Genomic DNA, 18,619 nt, shown 5'->3' on the forward strand with positions numbered 1-18,619 from the left:
GCAGCCCCCTCCCTGCGTTAAAGGGCTCACCTGCTGGGTTACAAATGCCATCATTATCAAGGGTGGTGGCTTAAACCTCCCTGAATATTTAAATAGGCACCTCAGCCTATAAATGATAAGAGTTATTAACTCTTATGGGCGGCAGAAGCCTGTGGTTCTCTAAAGGTGGTTGGTGGATTATTTAGGGGAGCCTGCGAGCCTGACAGAACGTGGTTTGACAAATTCCACTTTAATGTAACTAATCAAAAACACAATCTGTACTAGCTCTTAATGGTACATGACTTCCATCAATTTTTCTTTTAATTTTTAAGTTTGGTCACAGGGTTTCTTTAGGGAGTTCTTGGTCTTGTGGAGGGATGATCCGGGGTCCTGGACAGGGGAACAGTGTCTTTTAAGGATTCTCGCTACTGAAGAGACTCCTGATGGTCTACCAGGGGTCTTTGATGGGGTAAGGGAGTTTATTTTGAGGGATTTTAAGGGTGCCTGAAGTGGTCACATGGGTCTCGAGGGTCCCGGAGAAGATTTTTATTCTTTCACCTCCTTCTACCCACTAAGGGAGGTTGGCAGTTGGTCATTGGCTTTAAAAGCCAATGTAGCTACTGAGCATGTGTCCTTCTGAAGTGCTTTTGAGTGAAATGCAGAGCTCTACAAATCCACACCGCCTCTGAAGAGGTTGATCAATTAGTACTAGCCGTCACTGGTGGCTTAAATCAATGTGTCCTTCAGTGGGGCTCAAAGGGTCTACAGCCAAATACAGTCATAATAACAATGATTATTTCTCAGATAAATTGTCTACTTAAAATGGTAAAAAAAAAATAAAAATGACAGAGCCCAAAGCAAAAATGTGCTGATTTTGTCTAACCAAAGGTAAAAACAAGTGTTTAGTTTACAATGTCAGTGAGTTAAGTCAAAAGACAGTTACAGTACAACTCAAAAATCAGTGAAAATAGAATTTTAAATGTAATTTGCAGAACACAAATGGCACTCGATATGCCAGTTATGTTCTGTAGATGGTGCAGAAGTTTCAGTAAAAGTTTGATCTTCTGTTTTTCCTATACAGCCCAATAGAGTAAGAAAGTATCATCGCTCCACACAGGTTATTATCAGAAGCATATATGACTTATGGGCATTACTGGAGCAGCATCCAAGTCTGTAGGTTTTAAAAGAAAGCATGCTGCTTTTATCAGTTTTTACTAAAAGGTGAGAAAAGCAGAGATGCAATCACAGAACCTGAGTCTGCAGCCCACAGTGAACAGTTTCACATACAAGAAGTCAAGTTTAACTTAAGCCATGAAAAATCAAACACAAGCCACAGCAGGGTGAGATGATTTATTTGTCGCCTAGGCTTCTTCAGGTTCACGCTGATGAAGCCATAGGCAAATGTAAATGCAAATGCTCTGTATTTGTATAGCGCCTTTCTAGTCTTTTCGACCACTCAAAGCGCTTTTACACTAAATCTACATTCAGTCAAACACATTCATACACTGAGCCTAAGTGCTCAAACGGAAACTAACATTCAGACACATTCATACACTGGTGGAACAGCCGCCAGGGGCAATTCGGGGTTCAGTATCTTGCCCAAGGACACTTCGACATGCAGCCTGGGGGAGCCGGGGATTGAACCACTGACCTTTCGATAAACGGCCAACCCGCTCTACCTCCTGAGCAACAGCCGCAAAACGTTGCTAAATCCCGCAATCTATCAGCACCTGACTGTTGTTGCTGTACATGGGGAATTTCTTGTTTAATATAGGACATTCAAACATTTGAAAGCACTTTTAACCAAACATCACCCACATTTTAGCATCTTATTCGGTGGATCAAATATCCAGGAAAGCACGAAAACTGTGGAAAAGGGCTTCCTAAATAAATCAGTGATTACACAGTAATTCAATGCTCAATGCATTTCACTCCTGCTGACTCATGTCTGTTTTCTGTTTTTTATGCATTAGAGTTAATGACCTACTTTATGATATCCATAAGGATACCGGCGAGTATCAAGACAAGGGATCTTATGATGGGAAGGTTGCCCATTTAAATCCCTGGACTGTGTGAATGAGTAATGATTGGCCCAGCATAACAAACCCCTTTCGAGGTGCCCCGAGAAGGACATTCAACCCACAAATAGTCCAGATCTGTGTCTAGGGAAAGAATCTGACTGTACAGGTGAAATCTCAGCTGGAAATTTGTTGAAAGGTACAAATGAAGGACAGTGGTGGTGCAAGATCAACAAATAGTCCCTGAATGGATATAACGGAGATTGAGCTCAATCTAATGTTCCCCATTTAATGTTTATAAGCAGTTTACAAACATTTAATACATTGTTTATAACAAACTATAATTTAGTTGTAAGCAGCTACATTTTTGAGTTTATTAATGTATAGTAGCCTGTTTGTCAGGAATTATAACTTTCTCCTTTGAAGAAATAGCAAAAGTTATAGTTGTTGAGAAATACATTAATAAACACTAATATCTGCTTACAACTGGGGGGTAATTGCCATGACCTCCTGTGCTGTTGGCCAGTATCTTACCTCCATATGGGCCTGATAATAAAGTGTGAGGAGTCTCAGCCGGCAAATCATTTGTCGGAGGAGACTGCTTTTCCAAGAAAAATCTGCCCTTTTCTTTTGAGGATGTCTATCGCTTTCCGGGGAGCGGGCCAGTAATGGACTCTAATGCAGCAAAGGAAATTATCCACTCATGTCCAATCACTACCTACGAGGCAACGATCAATAGCAGGTCCCCAGGGCTCGGAGGGAGACGGGATCGTGCTGAGAGCAGGGAGGGCCGGGTGAACTGCTTCTAAACACGTTTTGTTTAGGAGGGGTGGGGACTGACATGGACTGTCTCCGAATTTACTGTTGAATTTTACCTTCTGTCTGACAGCATGGCGCTCATTCATCTAATACATATTTAAAATAGTTACTCTTCTTATACAGGACAAACTATGTGAAATTAAGTATGGTTAATAAAAACCAATTTGAATTGAATTTTGGTAAGTCATCCTTCATGTCATTAATTAAAGGTTGTCTTATCAAATTTGCAATTATAAATGTTTGTATATCACGAACAGAGCAACTATTTTAATAAAAAGATGGGTCTTTTTGTCATTTCCTAAATTCCACACCTTTGCTCGTGCCAGCTTCTCAAATCTGATGCTTTAATGTAGCAGAAACCAAATATCTGCTGTTGGTCCAATAAAACAAGCAATCTGAATACATTGCTGGGCAGCGGAAAATTATATTGTTTCTATACATTTTCTTTATACGTTGTTTCTATAAAAACCATCATGTCTGCAGTTGTTAATGTTCATAAGTTAATAAATGGCTTCAGGTCAACAGAGAGCTCAAACTGCCCTGATGATAACACCACAGAGACATTTCACAACCTGGCAACCCAAAAGTTGTTCTTATAATTGTCTTGTAACTGATGTAAATTATGAACCATTAATAAAGCTGTTGGTTATAACATAAACCCCCTGGTACCAACATTTTAAATCATTTTCAGCAAGACTATGAAAAAGCAGTGCTTTGAGCTAAATGCTAACATCGGCATTCAAACATGCTTAATATGCTGCTATTTAGCAGGTTTAATGTTTACTGTGTTCACCCTCTTAGTTTAGAGTGTTAGCATGCTAAAGTTAGCTAATAGGCAATAAACACAGTAGAGCTGAGCCTGATGGGAAAGTCATTGGTTTTTCAGGGTTTGGACAAATTAAAATTTGGACTTAAAGATGGAGCTAGAGACAAAGTCAAAGGATCACCAGCAGGTCAGTGCTCTGTGGAACATGAATGTCTGAATGAAATGTCATGACAGCCCATCCAATAGTTGGTCTTTTATTTCAGTCTGGACCACAGTGGTGGACTGACAGACCAACAGTGCCATCGTACAGCCACACTGCTTCCAGGAAGTTGTGGACCAATGCCAGGAAACAAAAAAGGGAGCCAATCAGGACCAGGTCCAGCTGTGATCTAAGTACTCAAATCTGTCCAATCAGGCTGGTTCTTAGCAGCTGAAACTAAAATGATCTGAATCTGAATTAAAGGCTTCTCCTGCTGCTGTCTGCCAATTAGGAAGTGTGAAAATGTAGTCTTTAAATTAATCTAATCTGCCTTTAACTACATTTATTTGAAACATATCATGAACGGGAGTAGATGTGAAGGCAACAATATTAATACTGAAGGTGAACAAGTGAAGTAAATCAACAGGCTTGTGTCCAAAATGATCAGTATCTGCCTTCAGCATCGCTCAAACCATTCCAGTTGAAAGAATCACCTCATCCCATGACTTCCACAGTGCTAATGCCTCTCTCAGCCTTCTGCCCTGTTTCTCTCTCCAAGTCCTGATCAATTAGTCTCCTTCTCGCCGTCGTCCTGTCTGCAGGGCCCCTCCCCCTCTCCGCTTTTCCTGTCGACTATGTCAAACAGTGGCGTACTGTACGGGCAGAGTGCCCTAAACCCCTGAAACCATCGCGCCACAAACACTCTCCCAGCCTGCAAAAGGAAGTGGAGAGGCTGCCAAAGATAAAGTGGAGGACCACAAACAAATGGAGTAACTGAGCTCATTAAAGGGGCGGTGTGGTGGGTCAGCATCCTGCTGAAGCCCGATCAGCTTTCCATGACATCATCTGCACGAGGCTGAGTCATTGATAAGTCTGACGTACCTGAAAAGAACTAGTGATGATGAAGATGAGCTAAAAAAAACAAAACAAAAAAAAAATCACTGTTTATTTAGTAAAAGTGAAGACATATTACCAGTAAAAAAGTACTCAAGTACCAAAAGTAAAGAGTACTCACTGTGAAGAAGAGTAGGGTGTAGTTTTGCTGGTGGTAATTAAAAATGTGTGAACTCCTGAGCTTTCAGATCAGGTGAGGAGGGAAAATAAGAAAGAAGGTTCAGGAAAGTCCTAACGTGAGAACAGAAAGGCCAGACCATCCTGGATTGTTTAGGTGATGAATATCTGACAGTTTAAAAAAATCTAATAACTACATTTTGGCCAGTTTGAATTTAACATGAACATTTTTGATAAATTTGGTTACGGTTATCAGGATGCACTAAGAGTGACATTTTAGGTAAAAACTGAAAAATAAAATTGACAGCCCTCACGGGTGGACAAACTATTTAATGAAGACACTGTTTCTTGATGACCTCAAATATATCTTTGGCTTTTCTTTACTGCAATTTCTTGTTACTTATCAGAAAACATGCAGGTTTTACTACTAAACTTGGACGGTAATAAAAATCTACAATAACTTGATTGATCTTATCGGCTGAAAGCAGGAACAATCATTTAATTATATGCGCAATGTTTTCATGATGACGGGATTTGCCACCCATCATTGCCACGGCGGTTTGTCACGTCATAGGATTTTTACAACTCTGGAAGAATCACTGGGACTAGTAAAGTAAAATCTAGGAGGTAAACAGTAGAAATTAGGCAAATCTACCAGGAAATGTGCTTTCATGCATTTGATTGGCCAACTCAGCTGGATTACATTGTGTTGCTTTGCAAAAGATGCAAAGTTAAACATTTCTGTGGGATGACGCGCTGTTTTACAACGACACAGGACTGCTCAGTTTGAACGTAGCGTTACAGCCTCACAGGACAGTGTGGCTATAACCTCTCTGGCAGTTTTAGCACTGAATAACTTTATTCCACCTGAAAACTTTTTTTATAATTATTAAGGAAGGAAGACTGGAATGTATTCCATAAAAATGAAACATTTATTTGGGTGATGTATTACGAATCCTGTCATCACTTAAAAAAATAATAATAATTTTACTGATTAGATTCCAAAAACTGTAAAACCACCTGATTAGTATTGATCTACTGTAGCTTTTACATGATCCATAGTTTCAAAATAATTTTAGAAATGTGATCATGCCGGTGATCTCCACCTGGGTGGTTGTTCATGAGACGACAGCGCTTCCACCTAGATTCTTATCGCAAGTCAATTTCAAACAGATTTACAGTGGACCAACACTTTCCACACAGTGATGCAGCCGTCCAGAGATGAAATTTGGTTTCCTACTATGACTAAATTTAATGTAACAGCTCATGAAAGATTTACAAGCAGCTGGTAAATATTCCTCCCCAGCAAGGTCTTTACTATAGTTATAAAACCTCAAATCAACATGACTGCATTTACTTAAAGCACAATATAGCGTCACCGTCATGACGTGATTTTCCACCGTTTCTGCAGCTGTTCTTGATTCTGCATACAAAGTCTTGTTGGCTGGGAAACAGCAAAGCTCTTGTCAAGTCCATGTCACATTTCGTTCCTCGTTAGGTTCCTCCAGCTCGAGTTTAGAACATGACTTGGGCTCTGAAGTGCTTCTGCTTGGTGGCGTTGTGGCTCATGCCCATCTTCAGCATCCACTTTGACTTCATCATCTGTACGTACTGCATGTCTCTAGGTTTCTGAAAGAAGCTGTTCCCTAAGAGAGAGAAAGGGGAGAGGCAGCATGTGCATACAGTGTGTCATTATGTTGTTTAGAGAGGTTTTCTTGCAGTTTTTATGAGAATAATGAAACGCGAACACAAGGGGGAGCCCTTTCTACACAACTCACCGTGGACTGGACACAGGACGGAAAATAAACAATACACATGTTGCGCTGCCCAAACAGACAAACTGCTCTACAGAGCGTGTTTCATTACAATGTTGAATACATTCAAAGAAGAAGACGACGACGATTGGTTTATTGGAATTAAGATAAGAAGAGAAATCTGGACAAATATTGGACCACACTTATTTAGCACAAGAGCCGACAGAGCGCGTCAGCCACCGTAGCTTCTTCAGATGCGCTTTGCAACCCTCACCACTAGATGTCACTAAAACTTACACACTGAGCTAGTTTGACGTCTATCGTTTACAATTATCGTTTATATAGCTGTGTCGCAAATTCCACACTTTAACGTAATATTTTGGTGAGGGAACGGCACTTTGCATCGTGGTGAAGTTAGTTTGATGTTGGAATTCGACATCTATCAAATCTCCAACGTAAAAAAAAAAAATCCAACTTTAATCTAACTTTACCGCGGTCCGTTCTTCCACACATTTGCAGGGAAGACATTTGCATTAAAAATAATGGACGAGCCACACCACACTATCCAGCAGTGCCAGCCATGATGTGTGTGTCAGTCAGGCAAAGTTAAATGTCTTGCGGACACTGTTGTGATGATAGCTGTAGTAGCAGCAGAGCTTCAAGTGTCGCTGTCTGGAGCTGCTGTGCTGCTCTGGGACCATCTCATCCTCTCATGTTAGCTTTGCAGCAGCAAGTAGCGTCAGTTTGCTAACCCACAACCTAACTAACATTAGTTACATTACTTGCTGTGTCGTTGTTCACTCTAACTTCGTATTGACAGACACAACTAACTGCTCCTCAGCCAAAAACTGACATCCATCAGACTCAGATGTCCCAACATTCTTCATTCCCCAAGCTTTTTTAGGTAACCACCATAACTCTAAACTAGCGTAAGACACTAGTGCAGGGTCAGAAGCTCTGTACTAAAAAGTACTGAAACTCGAGTTCCATAAAAGGTTCCTACTGCCTTTTTGTGGATTGCTGGTAAAATAGAAAGTTACAAGGGCTTTCTGAGCTTTTTCATGCCATCGACAACTTGGTAAGTGCATTTTACATGCCTCATGTTAGTTTTTTCCTCCATTTCCATAGATGACAAATAACCCTACAGTATGACTTTAAACAAAAGAAGAAGCAGGAAAATTATGATTCCTAACTATTTTGTCAGCTGACTAACTTTTTCCATTATACCCATCTCAACAGCCACATACATGATAACAATCTCCACAACATGGTTGTGCAGGTTAAGCAGAGTCAGATTCCTGGCATAAGTTAATATGTTCTGTTAATTAGCACCTTTACTTAAAAGACTTACATCTCAAAGTGCTTTACAGTTGAGAAAAACAAGATGAATGGCTTAATAAATGAGAGGAAAGAGAAAATTTGAATGTTCAGGAGCCACTGTCAGACTGATGCAAACCCTGGTTCAGTTCTCTTAACCTTTTCTCTCTTAAAATGGTTAAATATTAACCAAATGGCTCCAAAGAACTATTCTATTGTTGTCTAAAGGTCCTGGTTGAATCTTACCTCCATCTCCTCCCCAGCCCAGAGCTTTGTACTGCCGGAGGACTCTGCCAACAGCGTTCTTATTGTGGGTCAGTGCCACCGCTCTCTCAGCTCCAAACCTCTGTTTGTAGTACCTCATGAGGGAGCGGTGACCGATCTTAGCGCCTGAACAAACACACAGCAAGGACATGCATTCTGTTACAATATGAACACATTAAACATAAACGATGAAGCCACACTATTATATACATACATACATATATACACACATACATACACACACACACACACACACACACACACACTCTACACAACAAGCCAATGAGAGCAGAGATCCAACAGAACCGTCTAGTAAGAGAGATTACAATTTAGCTGACGCTTTTTATTGAAAAGCGACTTCTCTACAGGCTCTGGAGCAACTAGGGGTTAAGTATCTCGCTCAGGGACACAATGGTGGATGTGTCACAGTGGGGAGTCAAACCCTGGTCTCTCACACCAGAGGCAGGTGTCTTATCCACTGTTCCATCACCACTCATACATACAGCGTAAATGCTGTATGTAGACAAACGCAGACAAACAAGCACAATTCAAACACACAATTAAATGTGTGTAAATGGATGATATAGTCCAATTACACAAAAATTTAATGACACAGTCCAGACACAAGTGGCATTTAATCTAGTTTTAGGTTTTTGCCATTTGTGAGAGTCAGGTTTAGCTGATCAGTGAACATACTGGATGCTGTACATCTGAAGTTAGATTGTATTGACTGTTTTGATGTGATCAGAGCACTAAGGAATTTATTTTCAAACAAGACAGTTGTCTAAAAAATTGGAGAATACTGGGCCGAATTTTCATGATCCATAAATCAATTGAGTTTTTCCCCCAATTCATTGCTTAGTTAATAAAAATGTCAGAATATAATAAATTCCCTCAAAATGTCATCACATTGCTTGTTTTTGTCTGACTGTCCAAAGCCCAAAAATATTACATTTACAATGATCTGAGAGATGATTAGAACCAGAGAATCTTAAGCATTTTTGTTGTTATAACAATTTATCAATTATGAAAATTGTCCATGATTCATTTTACATCAACAGACTATTCAATTTGTTAACTAATAATTTTTGCAATAACGGGATTATGAAGCCCGCTGCATACCAACATCTCCCACGCAGTGGAACCCTGCAGAAGATCCTGAGTGGCAATAAGGCAGAAATAAAGACCCTATATTATAGGAGCCCTATATTCTGTTCATTCAATTACTCTATTACACTATTGAGCGCTGCTGATTATAAAAACTAATTTCAAGTCAAGTCACCTGAAGGGAGAGTCAGCTCCAGCGTTTCGTCGTCATACTCCAGGGTCTTGTCGTGGGGAAGCTCTTCTTCGTCCATTTCAGCATCCTCTCCCTCCTTCCTGTCAGGGTAGCTGCTCCTGTTGACAAAAACAAAAACAATATGTGAGTCAGATGGACAAAGACTAAGCAGTAATGCCTTCCTGTTGCCTTTAGATACTGATAACCGTCAACAACTGGTAACTACACAAGGAGATAGATCAGTAGGTCACAGAGTAATTTATTACCTGAAGTCGTAGAAGTCTGCAAACTCCAGGGCAGCGTCGCCGTCTGTGAAGAGTTTACAATGGCTTTTGTCTATCATGTGACTCTGTACTGCTTCTGCAGAGTAGAACGAACGGCCCTTCTCGTTACACCATAAACACACGTTCCCTGCACCGACTTTCTCTCCTGTAACACAATAAAGAAGAAGGGGTTGGAGAAACACATCTTTCACTCATAACAGGAGCACTGAGTAACAAATATCAACAAAAACTCTTTATATCAGGAAAGCTTAATACTGTTAATACTGTTGTGGTGAAGCTGGGAAAATCCTTAATCTGACATTTGGAATGAAGGCTGCATGAGGTGCAGTGATCCGATGAATCAGTCTGTCAGGTGTTCATATTACTTTGTCTGATATCACCGTGTTATTATACTGTAAGTCACTTTCACAAATCAGGCCCCAAATGTAGTCTCCCATCATGTTCTTGTTTTACTGTGTAATTGTAAATCTCGAGGGACTACTCACTTCTAAATCTTTTGTAGTCATCTTTGTATTACTTTAGTATAAATACATGTTCAATTGGATTCATATGTTGTTGTTTTTTGTCTGACTTTCTGTGAATGAAAAGACACAAATTTGCCCGTTTTCTCACTGGAGATAGGTACATTTCAAAATGTCACTGTCCTGGTCACAAAAGCAAAGTTTGTGGGTAATAATAGCGACTCAATACTTTTGAACACTTACTACCCAAGAACAAAAATTGTTATAGTGTATTCATAGACATAAAAACTAAATAGCAAGAGATCTTTAAATGTAGGGCTGCAGCTAACGATGATTTTAATGATTCATCGATGCGTCGTTTAAGAAGTACTTTTGCTTAGCAACGGGATCAGCTGTGTACGTTGATAGGTGATATTTATTCCTCCTTTTCGGGAAATTCATTGTGTGTCATACAGCAAACATCAGACCAACAACATCAACAGACCAATAAGCTGCTTTACAAACACAAACATCACCTGAGTGCTATACAAGTTATACTAAAAGGTGCAGCTCCCCGACACCCAGTTAACTCTTGACATCCCAGACTTTGAACACTCGCTATTTTCTCTCTCTTCCTCCACTTTGCAAACAGCTCCATCATAACACGTCGCGTTCACAGCGTAAGCACGATGTGCGACAGGAATAAATGTCCGTGTGAAACACTGTGCTATATAGTTATATGGATTAAACGAAGCATCTTCGCATCGATGCATTTTAGTAATCGATTTAATCGATGAATTGTTTCAGCCCTATTTAGGAGGTTTTCCAACATATAAAAAATATCAACAACTACAGCCTCAAAGCATCAGAGCTGAATCAACACCCCCAAAACAAGAAGATGTTTGGTACATATAAAATCAAAAGTATTAGATCGAGTTTTATCTAAAAACACAATCAGGACATCTCTAGAATAGACTGAAAACCTTTGACATTACACAGATAAACTGGAAGCTGTTTTTGGGAATGAAAAAATGACCATATCATTCACATTATGACACTGAAGTGGGACTATTTCCTCTCCTCACTACTTCCCGCAGGATTTTCATTCTCGACACAAAACTCTCACTTTACAGCACTCACCCACCCTGTGTGCTAAAACTCAAACATGTTTGACAATACAGTAGATTGAGCATTGACAGATTAAAGTCTGAGCCTTGACTCTGTGCAGCTATAATCTGCCTGAATGGCCACGTGGAGTTTCCTCACATTTACACCACAAACTCACCGAGGTAGCGAATGAGGCCCTTCAGATCAACAAGGAACTCCACATCGGGGATGAAGAAGCCGTGGACTTTGGTCATGTGGGCGACGCTCTTCATGAGTGACTTGGAGTGGTGGGAGCAGAAGAGGCAGTCTGTGACGGGAATGGAGCCAGGCAGAGCAGCCGGCTGGGGGTCCGACGGAGCCGCAGAGTCACCACCCTCTTGATCCATCGTCTCCTCTTCATCTTCATCCTCCTCCATCTCATCATCATCCTCGCTAATGTCCTCCCACTCTTCTGAAAGATTTTAATTGGGACATGTCACTTTTTAACACATGAAAACAAAGATCTTAAAACTCTAATGAAAACGACCTGACATTCAGTACCTTTATCTTACAGCCTAGATAGATTGATAGATAATTCTGATTCCAAACTAACTAAAGAGGAACTGTTGTTGGAGTTTGTGTTCTTCAAATGTGAATAGTTTTGTTTGAAGTCTGATAATATTCTATATTCTTCTTCTCGTCAGCAAATCCCACAAAGAGACCAAAACAAACCATTAATGTGTCTACCAACAAGTATTCTCTGTGTATCACAGATATATCTTTCCTCTGAGCCACAGAGCCCTGCTGTTTAAATACATCAGTGAGCCTCACTGTTGCACTGGGTGACATGTTCCTTCATCACCATGAACACACAGACTGTAGTTTATTCTGACTCAGTCCCACATACACCGTCCTGCCGCCCCAAATACTCACTAGAACAGTGGTTCTTAACCTGGGGGTTGGGACCCCCCAGGACCAGGGGAATGCTGCTATTGATAAAAATAACTTAAAAATCACTAGATGGACTATAGTTGTGAATGGAATCACTTTGGGTGGACACTGTAAATATTTTGCACTGTTTAATCCAGCAGCTGGCGGTGATGCCAACTGCTATAAAACGACAAAGAAGCATCAGGCCCCGATCAGACATAAAGCGCTTTGCAGGTTCAAAAACGCGAGGCACACAGCAGCGGCTTTTTTGGTTGAATTTAGAAAAGCGCTGCAGTTTTTTAATGTTGCTAGGAATCAGCTGTCCTGTCAGTCTAATCAAAGATTATAGCTGGCCGATCTGTAATCTTTGGTTTGCCGCTAAGTAATAACGGTCATATTAGCAGAAACTTGATCACAACTCACAGGTCTGAGTCTTTTGTTGCTAAAAACATCGGAGGGTGCCTGCTCTGGCACTGCTTTGAGTGTGTGAGGTGTACAAACACGCAGGAAACAGGGAAACTGAGATCCGTGTGGGCACATGAGACCCTCAGAAAGGGGAGACACTGATGGTCCAGGAACTTCGTCTTAATGATGATCGGTTCAAGGTATATGTTAGGATGAGTCGGGGAGAGTCCGGACAATCCAAGCAACTGTAAACTTCCGTCAGCACAACTGAGGCCCGTCTCTCCATTCATTAGATTGGACAATGGGAAAAAAAAAAACGCGAATGACGTCGGGCACGAGTTAAATTTTTTTCAACTCAGAGCGCTCATTCAAAAACACGGCGGCCAAAACGCGATGCGCACAGGGCGCATTAACAGCGGGTAGAACTGCCAAAAGAAAACAATCTTAAAAAAAGGCGCCTCTCACTGCAAAAAACGCATTCTGTCTGGGGTCGCGAAATATTTTCAACTTCAAAAAGGGGTCGGACTGCCAGAAGGTTAAGAACCCCTGCACTAGAGCACCACATGTGGATTCCTCTAAGGCTGAAAACAGTCTCCAATAAATGCACTTTTTCCTCCTGCTCAACATTTCAATGATCAAGATGTGGCCCATTTGTAAATAACAAAACAATCACAGTAAGAACAGTAAGAAGTATATTCAGTGATGGTTTTATTCCTCTTCCTTACCTTCCGCAGCTGTGGCTCCCTCTTCTGTCTCTCTCCTCTTTGCTTGCTCCTCCAGCCACATCATCCTGGGAGGTTTCTCCAGCTTCTCCGTCCTCTGCCTTTTCGCTCCCTGTGAAGTCTCGGCCATCCCTTGGTTGGCTGGGCTCGACCTCTGCTGCTCTTTCAGGGCCTGCTGCAGGGCCTCGTTCCTAGCGTCGTGATCCACCTTCTCATCACCCAGTCCTTTCTCCAGGTTCTTCTCGTTCATCTTCTCCACTTTCCTCTGGGCGGCAGCCAGGGCCTGCTTCTCGGCCTGCTGGTGTTTGTGGGACTGCAGGTGGTTCTGGTAGGCGTTGGCACTGGAGAACTTCTTGTTGCAAACGGCGCAGCCCTCGGTGGCCGCCGCGTCGCTCAGCTGCTGGTCAGCGGCCGCCCGCTGTGCCAGGACGCGCTCCTGGAAGTTTTCAGCAGTGACTGGTGGCATTTCAGCCACCTTGCGCTTCAGGTTGTAGCGGTGCCAGTCGGTCTTGTAGTGCGCTCTCTGCACCTCGCCGTCTGTGAAAGCCACTCTGCAGCTGATGCAGGTGTAGGAGGCCATGGCAGCCTGAAGGTAAGAGAAAGTCAAATTAAAAGTAATTTTATATATGGCTTAAAAACACAAATTTGTTTTAGAGGCCTTTACAACATACAAAACTCTCTACCTTATTCAGAACCCAAGTATGTGACATTCATTCAGGAAAGGAGAAAACAGACTCCTTTTAAAAAACTGCCAGTTTTATTTTACCTTTAGGACTGCAACTAACAAATATGCCCAATATTGATAACACTGCATGTTATTTTCCAAATAATCAGTCTGAAATTTAAACTTTGTGAGATTTTATAGACCAAACAATTAATAAAAAAAAAAATAGACTAGTCGATAACAACAATAACCATTAGTTGCAGAAGTATACTATTCTACAGAGAGGTGTATCAAATATTGAATCCATCCCATTTGTATCAATGATTACAGTTTTTTTTTTAGAAAACACCTCTCAGTATAACAAAATACAAATTAACAGTAAGTTACCACAAACTACAGCCTCCAAAATGAACACCAATCAACAGAAACTGAGCAGTATAACCTCCAGGATGGTTGGATTTAGGAGCTACATGGAAGAGACATATCATTGTTTAGCTGTGATGTTAGTTAAAGTAGTGACTGGTTCTGGGATTCATGGCAGTAATTTATTCATTTCAAGTCTGGTTATTTGGTTAGCCTATCCTAGCCTACCTGCTACGCAGCAGCTAGCTGTCGGGTAGTTAAGGTCACTAACGTTAGCTAATAAAGCAGGTTGAACGCAGTACCTAACGTTACCAACGAAACATTTTAATATAAAATTAAAATAGACTGTAAAACTGTGTTGCTGCGTCAGTATGAGACAAACTATGCAAACGTCGGGTAGCAGCCAGATATCCAAAGTGCACACATTTGAGTGTAACGTTAACGTTAGATATCTGCTTATAACCGCTAAAAGTCTAGACAGACACACAACGGAAAAAAAAGGTGACAACAGGCGACTGGTGTCTAATGTTTACTTACTTATTCAGTGAGCTGACTCCTCCGACAAAATGTGTTTTTATCTCTTTACTGGTAAAGTGTGCTCCTGTCTCACTCTTCTGTACACCACTACACGAGGGAACTTCCTGGCTTCTTCTTCGTGTTCTTTTGCGGTTCGCAAACAGCTTTTCATTACCGCCACCTACTGCTTCAGAATATGTTCACCAGACACCTGCCAACGACAAAAAGTTTAGTACTTTTTAAAGGATAGGTTTATATTATGGATAAGTCTGTTTGGATAAAACGTACTCTTGCTGTAAATATTCTTTGTGTTCATACTGGCCATGAAGTGATTCAAAATCTACAGTCCTCGTTCATATAAACAAACATATTCAGCTGAGGCAAAAATGAAACAGTCCGGTGAAGCACAAGAACTAAATATCTTACCAAAAACTTGAAAAACACATGCTTGATTTAAAGCCTGACTGTGACTGCTGAAACCTCATAGCTTACCTATGGCTAAATTTTAGTATAAAACCTTCACAAAATGAGGACTGTGGATAAAAGATTATAGCAATCAAAAACTCTTTCTCTGTCTGTACAGATAGGTATGTGAGTATTAGATAAACTAAAAAATAAATATATATACAACCTGTCGTTTATGTAAACTGCGTTTGTGAGAATTATTAATTTAATTGTATTATTGTGAGTTAAAACTATACATAAATTCACATATTTTACACATATTTTAAAAGTATTTAAAAGAATTTTAATTTTAATTACTATTAGGCCAGGGCGACGCAGTGGTGCAGTGGTTAGCACTGTCGCCTCACAGCACAGGGGTTCAAACCCGGTTTCCCCGGCCTTTCTGTGTGGAGTTTGCATGTTCTCCCCGTGTCTGCGTGGGTTCTCTCCAGGTGCTCCGGCTTCCTCCCACCATCCAAAGACATGCAGGCCAGGGTAATTGTGACCCTAAATTGTCCTTAGGCGTGAGTGTGAGTGGTTGGTTGTCTATGTGTGGCCCTGCGATGGATTGGCAGCCTGTCCAGGGTGCCTTTCTCCCAATGGCAGCTGGGATTGGCTCCAGCCCCCGACAACCCTGTACGCAGGATAAGCGGTTGACGATGGATGGATATTTTCTCCTCCAATTAATTTCTCTGCAGCTTATCACTCACTGGAGGGAGCTATTGTACAGTCTCTGTGTCCATGCAGTAGTGTAGCTTGGTGGCATCCATGGTGGATGAATAATTTTATTATATCATCACCTTATCAACATATTATTGACAATCAGTAGCACTGTTAAATATGAAAGGATCATGTTGTACAATTAACACAACAAACAAAAGTTTTGTTTGGTTTATTTGACATTATGAAGCAGAGGATATTCAACCACACACAAGAGAAGTTGTGATCCTTGATGTAAAGAGAGCAGGTGTCACTTATTACATCATACACAACAAACCTACACGTTAAATGTGTAAATGATTAACAATAAAACCAAGTCAATCAGCAAAAGAAATGATATACAACTTCCATGTCAAGTTATATACATCTGTACTATACAATCCAATTTGATTGACATATTTATTAAAGTAACAATACTTGAGATATTACAGAAAGCAAACCCTGTTTTTTATGTGGTCAGCATATTTTGAGTATTAGTGGAACACAGAACATTAGGTGAAATTTACAGACAAATTATAAACCAAGTCAAAAAAATAAAAGATATCACACAAATTTTCCTGGGGCGGTGCAAACTATTATGTGGAGCACAATCGCAAGCTAAAGGATAGGTCCACATCGTGGTAGTAAATATCACACGTTAAAAATCTAAAGTAACCGCAATTTTAATGTAATAAAATACTCAACACTATTATGATTACAAATCAGACCAGAAAACCAAAACCTGGAATGTGAATATTAACAAGTCAAAACTTAAATTTCGCTAATACTGACAAAACAAGAACAAAAATTCCTAAAACTACAGCTACTATTTCGAGTAATTTAGGGCTCTTCTCAGCTTTCCTTCTGGCCTCCTTGTTTTGCCTATATTTCAGTATTTTAATTCCTTTAAATCCTTTTTCACGAGCTGCCCTTAATTTCTCTATCCTCTCCTTGTCATCTTTCACCTCCCTCATTTGTTGCTCATACTTTCCCTTTATTGTCTTCTCCAGTTCCTCCTGCTCTTTGCAGATTGGCTCTTTATTCTCTAAAAGGATACGTTGTTTTTCCTCTTCAATCTTCTTCTCTGCCCTCTGGAACATTTCAGTGGTGTAATGGCTTCCTCCGTTCTTCTCGGTTATGTTTCTGATCTTCTTAAGCAGCTCACTTACCTGAGAACAATGTTTCAGGTCATTATTGAAGACATGGTACTGGCCGTTACATCTGCCCACAAGTGCCTGCAGGTCTTCACTGTCCCTCAAGAACTCCTCAATTGGTTCCCCTTTGAGCAGGTCACCATGGGTAAAGAGAACCATGCTGTATTTGTCTGCTTCCTCTCCAAATATTTCTTGAATTTTCTGCACCGTCTGCTTTTCTTCCTCTGTGTATCTGCCCAGTCTGATGACGACCAGGAAGATATGGGGTCCAGGAGACGCAAAAGAAAAGCACTGGGCAAAATCTTTAACTGTTTTCTCTTGATCACTCCTGGTGTCAAACAGACCCGGAGTGTCAATAACTGCAACTGCTTGTCCGTCCACCTCACCATTGGCCTTATTACAGTGTTCAGTTAAAGATTTAGGGGAGAACTTTGATTTGAAGTATTGTTTTCCCAGAATGGTGTTTCCTGTGGCGCTCTTCCCAACTCCAGTCTTCCCCACCATCACAATCCTGAGCTCCTCATTATTGTATCTGCACAGTTCAGATGGGATGGCTAAAAGAAATTAACATACAATTACCACTCTAGGTATTAATTTTTTTTCACATACATTTACTCATTTGGCAGACACTTTTATAAGTAACAACAGATAATAGAAAGAGCGACAATATGTATAGAATTTGATATCTATAAATATTTTATCCATATAATTAAAATTATGAATGGTGTTTATCGACTTACCATTTCTGGTATTTTTACTGGCCATCCTTGGGTTATGGAGGAAAGAGCAGGTCTGCTGCTGAGCTGAAGAACTAAGTCTGTCTGCAACAACACTATATAAGAACTTCATGTAATAAGCCACACCTACCAAACACTGTCCACCCCTCCCATCAGCATTTACAAGAAATGCTACTGGTTCTTTTAAAATGATGAATACAGTGCACATCTAGCGAGTTGCCAGCCCTTTGAATTGTAGTTCTCATGTTCACAACATGATGTCAGATGAACATGTGTGCTGCAAACCAAGTCAGCAGTTCAACAGATGACTTTCACCAGATTGTAAGATTTCAAAACAGTTTATACTGTTGGTCTGAGCTTTTGAATACATCAGCCCTATATGGTGCTGTTACTTTTAATCCCACAGATATAAAAGTGTCTGGTACTGAAACAAGAAAACTGTACAGATTCTCTTCTACCAACCTGGTAGCTTGAATGCATAAAAGTGAGTTGTTATTAGTTTCAGATTTACATCTGTGACTGGTATAAAATAGCTTTTTGCTGCAGTTATACCAGTCTTTAAATGGAATTTTGGGATGCATTCATTTATGGATTACAATTAAGGCAAACATCATCTTTCCCAGACATGTTTTTGTATATTATATGAGTTTGAACAGTTCAATGCACTTGTTAATTATCATTTTAGGGGGGGTTCACTCCTTAAGGTCCAGTTCCTGAATGAAGCAATGTGAGGATGAAACATTGTTTCAATTTTCCAAAAGGTAAAAAG

General features: G+C 40.5%; 2 protein-coding genes across 2 annotated transcripts; both read right to left on the reverse strand.

Annotated features, from left to right (window-relative positions):
• Window positions 1–4,712: 4,712 nt before the first annotated feature.
• On the reverse strand, window positions 4,713–14,978 carry znf622 (zinc finger protein 622). The gene is made up of 7 exons (XM_046052176.1): window positions 14,838–14,978; window positions 13,277–13,859; window positions 11,416–11,688; window positions 9,673–9,835; window positions 9,410–9,525; window positions 8,110–8,253; window positions 4,713–6,438 (listed from the first exon to the last, which is right to left on the reverse strand). The coding sequence occupies exons 2-7, from the start codon at window positions 13,851–13,853 to the stop codon at window positions 6,308–6,310; spliced, it is 1,404 nt and encodes a 467-aa protein (XP_045908132.1). The 5' UTR covers window positions 13,854–13,859; window positions 14,838–14,978; the 3' UTR covers window positions 4,713–6,307.
• Window positions 14,766–17,890, reverse strand: LOC123972416 (GTPase IMAP family member 7-like). Its single transcript, XM_046051919.1, has 3 exons — window positions 17,854–17,890; window positions 16,882–17,667; window positions 14,766–14,773 (listed from the first exon to the last, which is right to left on the reverse strand). The coding sequence occupies exons 1-3, from the start codon at window positions 17,876–17,878 to the stop codon at window positions 14,766–14,768; spliced, it is 819 nt and encodes a 272-aa protein (XP_045907875.1). The 5' UTR covers window positions 17,879–17,890.
• Window positions 17,891–18,619: the final 729 nt, after the last annotated feature.

This window comes from Micropterus dolomieu, linkage group LG06 (genome assembly GCF_021292245.1).
Source record: "Micropterus dolomieu isolate WLL.071019.BEF.003 ecotype Adirondacks linkage group LG06, ASM2129224v1, whole genome shotgun sequence".
In the NCBI taxonomy this organism is placed as follows: domain Eukaryota; kingdom Metazoa; phylum Chordata; class Actinopteri; order Centrarchiformes; family Centrarchidae; genus Micropterus; species Micropterus dolomieu.

What these genes read in the sequence shown, in the direction of transcription:
- LOC123972416 (XM_046051919.1), bottom strand. Translation starts at nt 17,878, where the DNA reads ATGGCCAGTAAAAATACCAGAAATG. An exon ending in CAGTAAAAATACCAGAAATG is followed by an intron (nt 17,668 to 17,853) that starts GTAAGTCGATAA and finishes AATTTCTTTTAG; the next exon opens with CCATCCCATCTGAACTGTGC.
- znf622 (XM_046052176.1), bottom strand. Translation starts at nt 13,853, where the DNA reads ATGGCCTCCTACACCTGCATCAGCTGCAGAGTGGCTTTCACAGACGGC. An exon ending in GGGAGCCACAGCTGCGGAAG is followed by an intron (nt 11,689 to 13,276) that starts GTAAGGAAGAGG and finishes AAAATCTTTCAG; the next exon opens with AAGAGTGGGAGGACATTAGC. An exon ending in GGGCTGGGGAGGAGATGGAG is followed by an intron (nt 6,439 to 8,109) that starts GTAAGATTCAAC and finishes TCTCTCTCTTAG; the next exon opens with GGAACAGCTTCTTTCAGAAA.